A 14,096-nucleotide genomic window follows, 5' to 3' on the forward strand; every position below is an offset into this window, starting at 1 on the left:
TCTCAAGTTTTCCAACGTCCTTCTTGTATTGGAGGACTCAGAACTGCCCGGTCATTCATGAGCTAAGCATTCCTCTCTTGCCTCTGCAAACTGCTGGCTTGTGCCACTCTTGAGATCTCAACAGTCAACCACAATTTTTGGTGTCTGAATGCTATCCCCTTTCTCCCAATGCAGCTTCTAACTATTTCACAACCTTAGTCAAAAACATCCATGGAATCTATGGCTATGTCTAAACTAGGGGAGGTAGAAGCGTGCCCAAGTTACCTTGTCAACACTCCCTTGCAATGAGAGACACAGGTTGTGCATCAGGCACTCTCTTGCATCCTGTTTTCCACAGAAAAGAGCGAGGAACCTGGAAAGTGGGTTGACATATGATGTAGCTTAGTGGGTAAGTGCAGGTACTACCCATATGATGTGAAAAGGAGGGGGGCCTGTTATCCCCACTATGTGCAGCTGCTGAAACTACAACTCCAAAGGTCTAATGAAGAAGTCAAAACAGGACGTTAGCTACTTACTAATACCCTTGTAACACTTTGAGAGGCAGTCATGGCATTGTTTCCCGTTTTTATTTCAAAATTTTAATCATAGCTTTAAGGTGTGACTACCAAAAATGAAGTGCCTTCCCTGGGCAATCCTACTGATGAGTTTGTTTCCCTTTTATTATGAAGGGCACGAAAGCAATGATCACATTTCCTTAGGGTCTCACTTGTTCCTGTTACTGATTCTTCATGGAACTCCGACTACAAGAGGAATAATTTGTGCGAGAGGATCTTTCTTTAGTGCAAATGTTATTTTCAACAACAAAGAACAAATAATGGCATTTAACCTCAAATGCCAAAAGGAAATGTATAATCTCTCGTCTCCACAGAGAGCCTGTGAGGACGGTGCTTCAGGAGGTCCAGTGAAGTTACTGCTAGAGAAAGGGCTTGAGGGAAAAGTTTCTGATCCTCTACAAAGAGGAGAAAGAAAAACTGGAAGCAAAAGGTTAGAAAAGAATAAGAGGTGTTTTCATGTGGATGATACCAGAACACAATTGGCCAATGTTTGTTTTCATTTGAAATCCATTGAAACAGTAACAGACCACAGTGCTTTTTATGATAGATGTTACTTCTACTCCTTGATATGTCTTTGCATCCCATCCCCTCCTTAACTCCTCAGAATTATTCCCAGCATTGATGTAAACATGAGTGAAACTCCTCTTTCAGGGGACATAAGCTAGATGTCCCAATGTGTTACACTATGTTCAAAGCGATGAATGAAAACTGTTTCTGGATAGATGAAAATCAAGTATGCTCTTACAAGGGATGTTTTATGTTTTCCCAAAGCCTGATAGTTCCTTTCAATGAAGAGAATTCGCATTGAAAAAATGGCAACTACAAACATTTTTTTCTCCAGTATACTTTGAAAATGCTGAAATTAGAGAAAATATAGGCTGGCTCTTTACTTCCAGCGTTCTGGGGTATTTTTGTGTTTTTTGTTTTTTTTTTTTTTTTTCTCTGACATGCAGTCTCCTTGTGATTTGCAGAAGTTATTTTTATAGATGTTAACTATTAGAAAGAGTTATATAATCATTATATATAACTAAAGTGTTGTTTTCATAGTATCAGAGAGGTATTTGCTGTATGTTTATTATGTTGGAAATGTACTGGAGTCCAAACACCCTTTTAAATTCCAATTTACTAAGTTTTCTTCTCATTTTTGATATGCAATTTTCTTACAGAAATCGTAAAGAAAATATTTCAAAGCAAATGGACTAAGAACAAGATGGACTGGACAGGGTAGTATCAGTAAATGATATTGGGATGTTAACTCATTTCATCCCTATTGGATAACTCATTTCATCCCAAAGGATAGAAACATCACTTCGGAGACCTACCTACAATGAACTGTGAGGCTCAATATTTGCTGGACACTTGTCTTCCCTAAAATGAGTTTCATGTTCTCACGTCACAGTGTTCCTGATACTGGTAGTTTAAATGGCTCCTCTTCATTTCCAGTCATTTCACAGGATTATACAATCACAGAACAGCTGAGGTTGGAAACCACCTCTGGAGATCACCTAATCTTACCCTGCTTCTCAAAGCATGGTCATCTAGAGCAGGTTGCTAAGGACTGTGTCCTGTTGCGCTTTGAGTATCTCCAAGGATGAGACTCCACAACCTCTCCAGGCAACGTGTGCCAGTGCTTTGTCATCCTTAAGAAAAAAGAAAAAATGTATTATATTTAAATGAAGTTTCATACATCTCAGTTTGTGCCAATTGCCTCTTTTTCTTTCACTGGGCATCACTGAGAAGATTCTGGCTCTGTCTTCTTTACTCCCCCTCCCATCAGATATTTATACATACTGATATAAGCCCCCCTGAACCTTCTCTTCTCCAGGCTGAACAGTCCCAGCTCTCGCAGCCTCTCCTTGTATGTCAGATGCTCCAGTCCATTAATCACCTTTGTGGCTCTTCTCTGGACTTGCTTCAGTATGTCCACATCTCTCTTGCACTGGACAGCCCAGCACTGGACCCAGAACTCCAGATGTGTCTCACCAATCCTGAGCAGAGAAGGATCACCTCGCTTGACTTGCTGGCCACACTCCACCTGATGCAGCCCAGGAAGCTGTTGGCCTTCCATGCTGCAGGGGCATACTTCTCCTCACTGTTTCTTCTTCCCATGCAGATACTGAAGATGTACAGAAACAGCTGCAGCAGGCCAGAGTGGTCAGTCAGTGCTTTATCCACTTCCACACCAAGGCATTTCTAAGTACTGAGAAATTCACTTGGTGAATCACTTACTTCTAAAAAGAACTCCATCACGACTAACTATAAGCATTTTTTTAAGACATATCTGCTTATTCAGCACTGCTGATAAGAAAATATCCTTCGGAACAGACTGTTGATGTAATGTTATATATGCTATAAATTGTTTTCACCTTCCAAACCCTCCTAACTTTCCTGCGCCAGTCTCTCACGAAGGACTAGTCCACAGTACCATCTAGTGGCAGAACTTGATATGACCATGCCCATCACAAAACTAACGCATCGACGTTCCTTAGCCATCTATCTCCTAGAGAGATAAAAGTGTATGAAACATCCTCTTATGCTTGGAAATAGTGCCATGTGGGAGTGCATGAGAAAAACTCACCTTGTTAAGGACTAAGATGAGTCAGACAGCTATGACGATGAAATTGCGTACCTGGTACACTTCATCAGCATGATTACTAATTACTTTTCCCAAAGATGACCCGTTAGAAGATCCTTGTTTGCTGCTCTGAAAAAAAATAATCTAACACTGGATGAAGATATGAAGAATATCTCTGAGGCTTCTTTTGAAGACAACCAGAGGAGCTTGCTTTCTCCTGAGATGCAAAGCCTGTAGTAATTCTCACTGTTCTTTAGGAACAGCTCCCTGATAGAGTACACATATCTGACGTTCAACTTGGGCATCTGGTTACTGCTGTGTAAGTAACTTCCTTTACAGGGTCATCAAGCTAGAATGAACACTGGTCAGCATATTTACACCATACTCAAATTATATGTGCTCTGATTTATGTGTTGAAAAAGAACACAGTAATGCGAATGGTTTTGATAACAAAAAAGTAGAACAGCAATGTATTGTAACACAGCATAAATACCCAAATTCTTGCATTGACTAGCCTCTCATACCTACAATGCCATTCTAGAATCAGGTTGTGCAGAGCTTTCTGGATATTCTATAGTGATTCTTCACGCATTATAAAGTGTTCAAATAAATTAAAACAAAATGTTTTCAATCGAATTTAAAAAAAGGGGGAAAAAAATCTCTATTTCCAGAAGGATCATACCCTAAGAACTATTCCTCAGGCAAACTACAGTCCACATTAACAGTAATTATTGTTGTGAAGCTGTTCAAATACTTAACACCAACCTTATTCTTTGATTTTCTAAAACAAATTAGTGAAAAGCCTTTCTGTTTGTGCCAAACCTACTGAAAGTGAAAAAATCCTGTTCTATTCCTTTCTAGGCATCTTACATAGAGGTCATGACAACTAGAAATAAGAAATCCAGACCTTAAAGAGAGACATTTTTTGAAACACATTGACTTAGTGAGCTCTGCTATAAGCAGCTTCAGTGGCTGAAATGAAAAGAAGATGCAGGAAACAGAGCTGGGTGATGCAGCCTCACGCGCGAGAGGCCACGGGCTGAGGTGAAGGACGATGGCCTCTCAAATGGCAGAGTTTCCAAGGAAGCTTCTAATATGTGAAGAACTCCAGCACACTCACGACGTTGCACACCTTCAAAGGAGGATGCTCACAGAGGGTGAACTTGTTTTCTCAGGTGTGACCCACTCTTTATTTGTCTTCAGACTCTTCTACATCTAGTCTCTTATTCACACCTTTCATTTCCAACGGATTAAAAATGAAAAGGTTAAAAAATGTATATGTAAAACTTTGTACGAGAATTTCTAGCCCCAGTCAAGCTTGCACATTTTTAATATGATAACCAATATTAAGCATAATTTATGGAAACCCTTTTTGGTTGATGAAAGTCTATCAGTTTAAGAGGTTGTATAACAATTCATATTTGATGCTTTTGAGCATGGAGTTCAGGGGTTTTTCCTCCTTCGGCTCTAACAATTATATAGATGTTTGGGGAGAAATTACTGCTCTTTTGAGTACTGTTCTCTGAAAGTTGAAATAAAGAAACAAAGGGGGAAAGACTAATTGGCACAACCAGTTCTATTTGTACTCTGCACAACTTGCATAACTTCCCTTTCACTGCAGCATTCAGATTTTAGTGAAATTCTAAAAATGGTCTGATAAAAAATCTTAAATCAACTCTGTAGAGTTTTCCCTTATCACTACAACAATTTGAGGTATTCTATCACAATCATAGGTCACTCAGTTTATAAAATGAGTACACACAGCTTTAGTCAGGCAATCCACTCATGAGTTTTCTGTTCTGGAACGTTTTAACTGGCAATTCAGTAGCCAACGTTAAGACTTACAGACTATGAAAAGAATGAGACAGAAAAAAACAAAAAGGAAGTTACACTCTTCAGCAAACATGTATTCTTCTGTTTGGGAACATAGCATGATCTGTGGCAATAGATTTGCTGTGGAATTGTTAAATGCACCAAAGAGCATGTCTTCCAATGGATGACAGCAGAAATACCTGACGAATACTTGACTGCTATAAAATGTAAAAGGAAGAAACTGTTCCTTTTTAAATTAAAAATAAATGCATTTGTAAAAAAAAAAAAAAAGTTTGTATTTTAAACACACAGATATTACTGCACAATCATTATTTTCAAAGGTTTTGTTACTCTTTAAAGGTTTTTTCACTTCATGCTTTGTCACTTTGAACTCTATTGATAATTTGCGCTTGGTGAAGATACATCTCTTTCTCCAGTCTTCAAAAAAAAGATGTTTATAGAGTACTAATGTGTGTTTTCTAAGATCTCTTTATATATTTTAGTCTTACAAGTTGCTATACCCTTGAAACTGAATAACAGAACAGACTCATTGAAACATGAGTCAGACTATTAAGGCACTTCTGATGGCTTTATTTGTTATGTTTCATACTGATTCCTACTTCTGAATGACCTGGGCTTGTGATACAGCCACACTTTGGTGGCAATAAACACTCTACAGTTCTGTCTTTCACTACCTAAAGTATCATTCCTATGATATACAGTAGTAGTTATCTACAGTATCTTTCATTCAGATTACAACATTGTGTAGAAAGAAAGCACATCATACAATGCACTCAGACAATCAATATCAAGGAAACACATAAGAAGTAATCATCTCTTTTTCCTCTTTAGGTCACCTGGGAGCCTTCCAAAACATCAGGGTTATGACTAGAGTCATGAGAAGGAAAGATTAGTGCATCACTTAGTCAAAATAAGTATCAAAGAAACCGCTTAATACACTGTGAATATAATACACAACTCTCAATTTTTTTGTGATGATAATATTACATCATTAAAAAATCTACTAGATTTCAAGCTGCCAAACTAGCTTGAGATTTACTTAAGTTTTTTTGTTGTGTCCTAAAAAAATAAACTCATCAAAGACATCTAGAAAGAGTGCGACTTTTACATTTGTGATGTAGATCAGTCTAGATGAGCTCCCAAAGGACTCCTGCCCAAATATGAATATAACTCAATGCTCTAGTTATAGTTAAACATAAAGAAGTTTTTTTTCCATATAATTCATGGAAGAATTCAGAGAGTGCAGAAGCAAGCAGCTTTGGTAATGTGGAAGGGCTCTAAACCAAGAGGTGAACCAAACAAAAGGAGATTTAAAATCCATCTGGCTAACAGCACTTTCTACTCACAGAAAGAAGGCTCTCTGACAGAAATGCACGAATGCCTGTCCTGAAAACAAAACTCTTGACAGCGTGAGCTGAGAAATATTTGGCAGTTCTAAATCTGAGGCAGCAGGAGATGATAGATACAAGAGGTAATGAGCCTCCACAGCAGAGATGGGCTAGTTCTGAGGGGTTAGGACACAGATGAGTTATTGGTAAAAAATTGAATCAGTTCCTGACCCTGAAATAGACATAAAGAGAGTGTGGTAGGTCTGCAGGAGTCTCTTTTATATCTGTGTTTTGTTTTTTTTTCTGATAGAGTCAATATCTGTATATTAATAGAATCAGTAAAGACTTCCTGACTAAATATATAAAAAGAGGAGACTTGAAATCAGAGGCTTTAATAATATTAGCATTTACACCTTTATGTTGGGTTTACGTAACGAGGTTTTGGTAGCATGAGAGAGGCTGCAGAGAGAGCCCATGTAAGTAGCTGTGAAAAGCTTCCCCAACTCCAAAACTGGTTGGACTGGTCTCTGGCCAGCTTGGACCTCCAATTCACTCAGGCCAGGGCTGAGACAGTCAGCGCCTCTGTGAATGCCCTATTTAAGATGGGGACAAAGGAGCCCCAACGGAGGCTGGACCTGCAGTGATGAGAGGGGAGAGATGAGGGGCTGGCTCCCTGGCCTCCCGGGCAGGCAGCTGCCCACGCTGGGCTGCTGATATCTGACTGGAGATGGCCGCGGCAGTGTGTCTTGGAGAGCTCCGAAGCACCCTGCTCCCAGGATACCCACTGGGCGGAGTTTGTCCTGCCAGGACTGCCGAGGTTCGTTGAGAGGTCTGAGACCTGAGAGAAACAGCCACGTAGACACCAAGGACAGTGAAGATGGAGTGGGAGGAGGTGTGACGGAACTGAGGTTCCCTTGCAGACTGTGGTGAGATGGCAGTGGCTCCCCTGCCACCCGTGGAGATTAACAGTGGAGCAGAGATCCACTCACAGCTCATGGAGAAGCCCATGCTGGAGCAGAGATGCCTGTGCCTGAAGGAGGTTGTAGAGAATGGTCTTAATGAGCTGCTGGAGTCTGATGATGAGGCAGAGAGGCATCTGAAGCCTGTGGAGAACCCCACGTAGGAGCAGGTGGCAGCTCCCTCAGAAACCATGACTCTGTGGGGAAGAAGCCTGCGCTGGAGCAATCTGATGGGTAAGGATTGCATCCTGTGGGAAGGTCTTATGCTGGATCCAAAAAGGAAGGTTGCAACATGATCTTTACATGTGCCTAAGGGAACTGAAACACAGTCATTCTCAGCCAAACTTGTTTCCTCTCCCAGTGATGTTTTACTAAGAAAGCCTAGTATGACAGAATACTTTCTCTAGACAAGCCAACCTCTAAATCCTCACAGAGCTTGTACACGCATTTATACGAGTGCTTTCTGATCTGTTGGAAACTTCGTCATTTTCTTCCAAAATTTTCTTCACAGACAACCATTTTCCAAATTTTCTACATTTTTATTCTCCGGTGAATAAGAATCAAATGTATAAAGGAAGATGAGGCAATTATCTGAAAAGTATCAAGTAAATCTACTCTGTTTTTAGATAGGATTCAATTTAAAAAATGTATGTGCACTTCTATCAAATTATTTTAGGACATCTTTTTATTAGAAGAAGTACTAAATAGTGAAACTTTCCAAAAAGAAGACAAAAGACCAAGTTTAAGAGATGAACAATACAGTAGAACAGAGAAAAATACTTTCTTCAGGAAGCTGAACTGGAGATGAGACCAATCTTTTCTCTGCTTTCTTTCTCCTTCCCTTGAATGATCAATGAAAAATATTGAGCAAGTGAAATACAGTCTTAATTTAAATGCTACTTTAAAATAAATATAAAATATATCAGAGTCAAGACATCTGTTTTGTTTTCTAAGTAAACCAAGATAGCTTAGATAACTTAGATAGTTTTTGTAGTTTTGGCTTTTAAAAACATCTTTATAAGGTGACTGTAATTGCAGTAAACAATGAGACACTTCCAACTCTTATGTTCAGACTTCATCATTCTCCAGTAATGCTGCTTCCTGCTGGGTTTCGGGTTTCCTGCTTCTTTTGAGATTTTGTGTAACTGCCCACCAAAGCTATGGCAGCATCCCAACATGATACCTCACGAAACAGTGACATCAAACTTGAATATTCTGCACTTAGAACAGGACCCCAGGGGTTTCTCACATCAGAGATCAAAAGCATTATTACATCCCTCTGTTAATCACTTAACAATTGGGTGAAAACCTCTTTTGTTTGTCTAAGGAATTGTTTGTCTATCTTGGGCACTTATATGCACATTCTTACCAGAATTTAGTACACTTTCATAAAAACGTTTTTTTTCAGTAGCTCCTAGATAACAATGTTGGTAGTCTAACGGAATTTGTAACTCCACATGAAGTTTATGAAGCTCCTGCTATTTACTACCAACACAAAGAAATAGGATTACAAGCAAAACGTCATTAAAACAGACTGAAACATTTGTCTTGATTTTTATATTCAAGTAAAAGATTCAATTTCCATTACAACAGGTAAGTGTTATCATTTTTTTTTTATTAAATAATGGAGCCATAAGAATAACAGTTCAAAAAGGATAACGAAAAAAAGCTGATAAAAGAAAAAATGTTGTCTTTGAATTTATAGTCAATATTTATGGGTAAAACAGAAGAGATTTTAGCAAGTCTGAGGAAGAAATACAGCACATAACATTGTCTCTGGAGAGACAACTCAAATTAGCAGTTTGCTGAATAGTGCTATGTCAAGGTTTACAATATCCCACAAAGATTCAACAAGGTTCTATTCAAGTAGAAATAATTTTATATATCTAAAAAAATAAACAGAAGAATTTATAAATCACTGCTTTAAAAATCTATCGGCAAGGAATTTAAGTTTTCTTTTAATAAGAAACAACTGAGATCTTTAAATTATTCTGAACTTCAACAGTTAATTTAATGCAGTTTCAGATTACTGATTTTTTAAAAATAAAGCAGCGCCACATTGAATCCACTGGTCTTGGCTTCCTCCACAAGGTACATCAATATTTGTCACCACACGGTCTCTCTCCACACTAGTGTAGACTGGTAAAGATATGCATTCCTCTGGAGAATATGGACCACATGCATCCTGTCAACAAACAAGTGCTTAGGTATCACTTAAACAGACAACAAAACATGAGAAAGGCATAATCTCCAACGATACGGTATCTAAAGGTGGATCCTAAGATACAGTTTAGGCACTGCAGCCTTGGACAGGCAACCCTTGGTCCAGGCTACAAAGCAGAAGGATTACTAACAACGCAGAGACTTCGGAAAATTCGCTAGACTACTCCATAACTAAGCCTCTACTGTTTCGCTCCAGTTTATTAAACTGAAAACACAAAAAAGTATGTAACAGGGGTGATCTACATACCAAAATCTTCATTCAGCTAAAAAATCAAAAAAATTACACGTCAAAAGATTCTGCAAATCAGGGACACGGGAAGTGCTGAACAGATCCCAGAGGAGAGAAGGCCCCTCGGGAGCACCAGCGTGGTGCTGCAGGGACCTGCCAAAAAAAGTCTTACCCCACATTTTCCAGGCTACCTCATGGATTTAAACAATGATTTCTACAGTCAGTGAATTCAAATATACAGATTGTTATATGATTCAGAGAGCACTACTACACCTTTACATTACAGCCTCACAGGGCCCCCACTTCATGCAGGATACTAAGAGGAACCCGCAATTTAGTTAGACCAGAACTTAAACAAACAAAAAGCCTAAATTCCCCAGTCCTTTCCATATACTTTGAGCACTTCAAGACATGCAAGCATATGTAAAAAGTTACATTATCAGTAAAAACAGTGCAGGTTTGATGACTTTTTGATTACTTTTTTTTTTTTTTTTTTAATTCCTTTCATACTAATACTGATCAAAGTCACAGTGGGGTTCTTTGGCACTTCTGGAAAACAGGCCATTTCCATTAAGTGCCTAAATAGGAAATTATTGAGTTAACTTTAAGCATTCAGATTTGAACTGAGTGCTTTGAATTTTAGGCTAAATTAATTTATAATTTGTATTCTTCTATACATGTACTTTCCTACTGTACAGCATTAGCAGTACTGCTACTACACAGATTGCAATTATGTTGTAGACACTACTTAGGGAAGAATCTTAGTCAGAGCCAGGTCTTTACCTCTCAGTCTGTGTCCTGATGAGCAAAAATGCTCTAATCTGAGAACAGTGACAGCTCCTCTCCGCTTTCTGTACTACAAACTCCATGCACCTTGGACATAGCTTTCTCCTAGGGCTTTGCACCGGGCATTGTCCCTACACATGATTACAGAACCAAGCTCAAAGGCTCAGTTTAGACTTTCTACGGCATGTAATTTGGGTTTCAAGCCATGATATATTTATTCAGTGTAAATAATTCAGGGTTTGATTCAACTGATAGATACTAAGCGTGTTTTCCGTCACACTCAAAATCTCCCTTCCTGTCAACAGGAAAATGTCAGAAGATGTTCAAGAATCAAATAACAAAGCAGCACACTTGCCAGAAAGGAATTTAAAACAAAATTGAGGGTCTTTTTAATGCAAACCACATAAAACATGAGTTAGTGAAGATCCAATATTAGAAAATAAGCAAAAACAGGAAAAAGGAAACATGCAAACAATAACTGTTTCAAGCACTTTGCCTTGCATGTCAAGTGGAAGCCATTTCTGAAGAATTTCATTGTTTCCTTTCAAAAATCAACTTCCCATGTCTTTTGAATATTAATGTTTAAATCTTTACACAAGGTCTGTGCACTGCAAGAGTTGTACAAAATATCTTAATAATCAGAAGTTTGTCAAAAGAACTCAGCTGTTCTCAGAAGGGTTATTCTTACAATATTTACCCCTTGGTTCACACTACTGAAGAAGACAAAATGCTGGCCAGTCTGCAAGTAAAATGTTAATCAGAGAACTTAAGTTTTCCCAAAGCTGGGAGGCCAAAAGTTGGCCAGTTTGCCTTCAACGATCTCTTTTTACACTTTTTTGGGGGTTAAAATAGTTGTTCTTGTGCCTTTCTCAATCCCACTGATGTTTTAAGGAATCGCATTACTTAAAGGTTAAAGTCATTCTGTGACAGTCTTTCTGAACCACAGATTCTTACGTCCTTGGCTTATGCACGGTCCAAAAATCCTCTGTTTAGATTGCCTCACGCACGGTTCTATCCCCCTCGGCAACACCCTTTGCAGCTTGGGGTCTGTTAGTGAACTAAAACTGGCAAGGATCCTCACAGTTTAATGAGAACAATCATCATGTTAGTAGCTCGAAATGCTCCATTTTGAGCATTGCAGCACTTTGAGGGTGATGTCTCAGAGAAATCCTGTAGGCTACTTTATTTTTTTTTTTTTCAGTAAGTTCACTTTATATTAGGAATTGCATAATAAACAGACTTTTGCTCATTAGATTTTGTAAGAGATATTTATGAGGAAAAGAAAAAAAATTCAAAACCTAAGAATCCTAAGATAATATGTTCTACTTCATGCACTCTTCTCCTAAGGAGAGGATAATGAGATAAGGGGAAGTGCATAATGTCCTGATTCTGCCTTGTTTTCTAAGCACAGTGTTTGATTATGGTCAGTTTTTACAGTGAAGCCCATAGCAAAACAACTTAAGGGCTGAGCAATTCAGAAATGCTCTCCTTAGAGACACTTTATATGCAAAATCTGGGCAGTTGACAAGTGTTGGCTTGTGTTTTAAAAGAATTGTATTTTTTTCCAACACAAAGACTTCAGTTGCTCTTCATTTCAAATGTGAAGTACATTGGAAGAAGTTTAATTCATTGATTATTGAACTCACTTCTCTGTTTTATAGATAAAGCTCTCTGCTGATGTCAGATATAACTTCTGAATCTTATCTTTGAAGTTTAAAGAACACAGACTGTTATTCAGAAAAACACTTAAGAATCTGTTTTATGTCTAAAACAAGATTAATGTTTTTCAGAACAGAGAGAGGGTTACTTGCAATCCTCATCTGCAGTGTACATAAGATAAACAGTTGGTGTTACCATGTAAAACCATGTATGTTACCACCCAGAGCAACAAAACTAGTGAAGGGTTTAGAGAACTTGTCCTATGAGGAACGGCTGAGGGAGCTGAGGCTGTTTAGTCTGGAGAAGAGGAGGCTCAGGGGGGACCTTATCGCTCTCTACAATTACCTGAAAGGAAGTTGTAGGGAGATGGGGGTCTGTCTCTTCTCCCACGTTATGAATGACAGGACGAGAGGGAATGGCCTCAAGTTACGCCAGGGGAAATTTACGTTAGACATCAGGAAGAATTTCTTTCCAGAGAGGGTTGTGAAGTATTAGAACAGGCTGCCCAGGGAGGTGGTGGAGTCCCCATCCCCGGAGGTGTTTAAAAACCGTGTGGATTTGGTGTTGAGTAACATGGTTTAGGGACCCTGACAGTGCAGGGTGAATGGTTGGACTCGATGATCTTGAGGGTCTCTTCCAACCAAATGATTCTATGATTCTATGATCCTCCTCCACCCACCACTGAGTCTATATATAAAGATATCTGGCAATTCTGTATTTACTCCATACATCACCTTTCAAGTAAATTGGAAATCTGTTTACTTGTCTGAACAAAACAAACCTTGTAAACTACTAAAGAACTAAAAAAATCTTTCACTGGTCAACTTTGTAATGGGTTTGTGGTGGTTTGGCATTTTTAATATTTTCTTTACTTGTGTATTCAAAGTCTAAATCTTGACCATTATACTTCTAATGCTGTACTATAATATAATGCTATATTTTCAGTGCTGGAAATAACAAACAGTAGTGTGTTAGTAATGGAGCTCCTTGCACGATATCTATCACAATATACTACAGGTCTCATCTACTTAGGTCCAGTGAACTTTTTTCTTTGACATTCTTCTAACCAATCCTAGCATTCTCAAATAACTGACTGATTGTTTATTTGCTAAATTGCCAAATAACAAACTTCTCCAGTTAATAAATTGCTTGATGAGTTAATGTCTCCAGGACAGGATAAAAGGTGACATTATTGTTCATTTTGTATATAGTCTAATTTTATTTATTGTGATAAAGAAGTGGAAAAAACCTGCACCCATCCCTATTTCTCACTTTTTACATTTACATTTGATTTTTGATGTAAAAGTTTTAATATATTTTCTTTTAGATGTGTCTGTGGGATTCTTCTCACCTATCTCTCCCAGAGTTAGCGGTCTAGGCTGTCTCTAGAGTCACATCTAGGCAGAGATTTATCTCAGTTACCTTGTGATAGGATGGACTTCCTGAGATGCCTGTCTTTTACTGAGATCAAAGAAGGAGCTAAGGCAACTAAGTCATACTGGGCAATTAACTTTTTGACAGATAACTTTAGATGAGATGAATTCTACAATAAGTTTTCTTTTAATTATAAGACTAAGTATATGAATTTGCAATTCCTACACATCCTTGAATAAGTTCTAAGTAACATTTTGCTTTATTTATCAGAGATTGCTATTATAATTGGAGAGCAGAAGCAGTAACAATTTTTACTGTTAGGATTACTTCACTTTCATCTTCATAGTTCTGCAAGCATTGGCATTTTTTTAAATTAGTGTAAGTAGGGGAAAGGTTTTCCTTGCTTACAGATCATATCATGTTCTGTATCTTTTTATTGCTGCTATATTTTAATTTAATGTTTAAAACATGAAGAAAACATATTCTAGGAATGAACTCCCAAACTCATGTATACGTTTACTAAATACACTTTTCAAATATATGTTGTTTTTTTTTTTTAAAATAAGGAAAAAAAAA

The 14,096-nt window shown here is 38.1% G+C and overlaps 1 protein-coding gene across 3 annotated transcripts in view; it reads right to left on the minus strand.

Moving 5' to 3' along the window:
• Positions 1-9,275: 9,275 nt before the first annotated feature.
• The window catches only part of DYNC2H1 (dynein cytoplasmic 2 heavy chain 1), a 186,423-nt gene continuing 181,602 nt past the window's right edge, over positions 9,276-14,096 (minus strand). For all 3 annotated transcript variants that reach the window (XM_086621801.1, XM_086621808.1, XM_086621814.1), the window contains one exon: positions 9,276-9,434. In XM_086621801.1, the coding sequence (XP_086477927.1) occupies positions 9,276-9,434 (159 nt within the window). The remainder of the gene's footprint in view (positions 9,435-14,096) is intronic.

This window comes from Tauraco erythrolophus, chromosome 1 (assembly GCF_009769465.1).
Source record: "Tauraco erythrolophus isolate bTauEry1 chromosome 1, bTauEry1.pri, whole genome shotgun sequence".
Lineage (NCBI taxonomy): Eukaryota > Metazoa > Chordata > Aves > Musophagiformes > Musophagidae > Tauraco > Tauraco erythrolophus.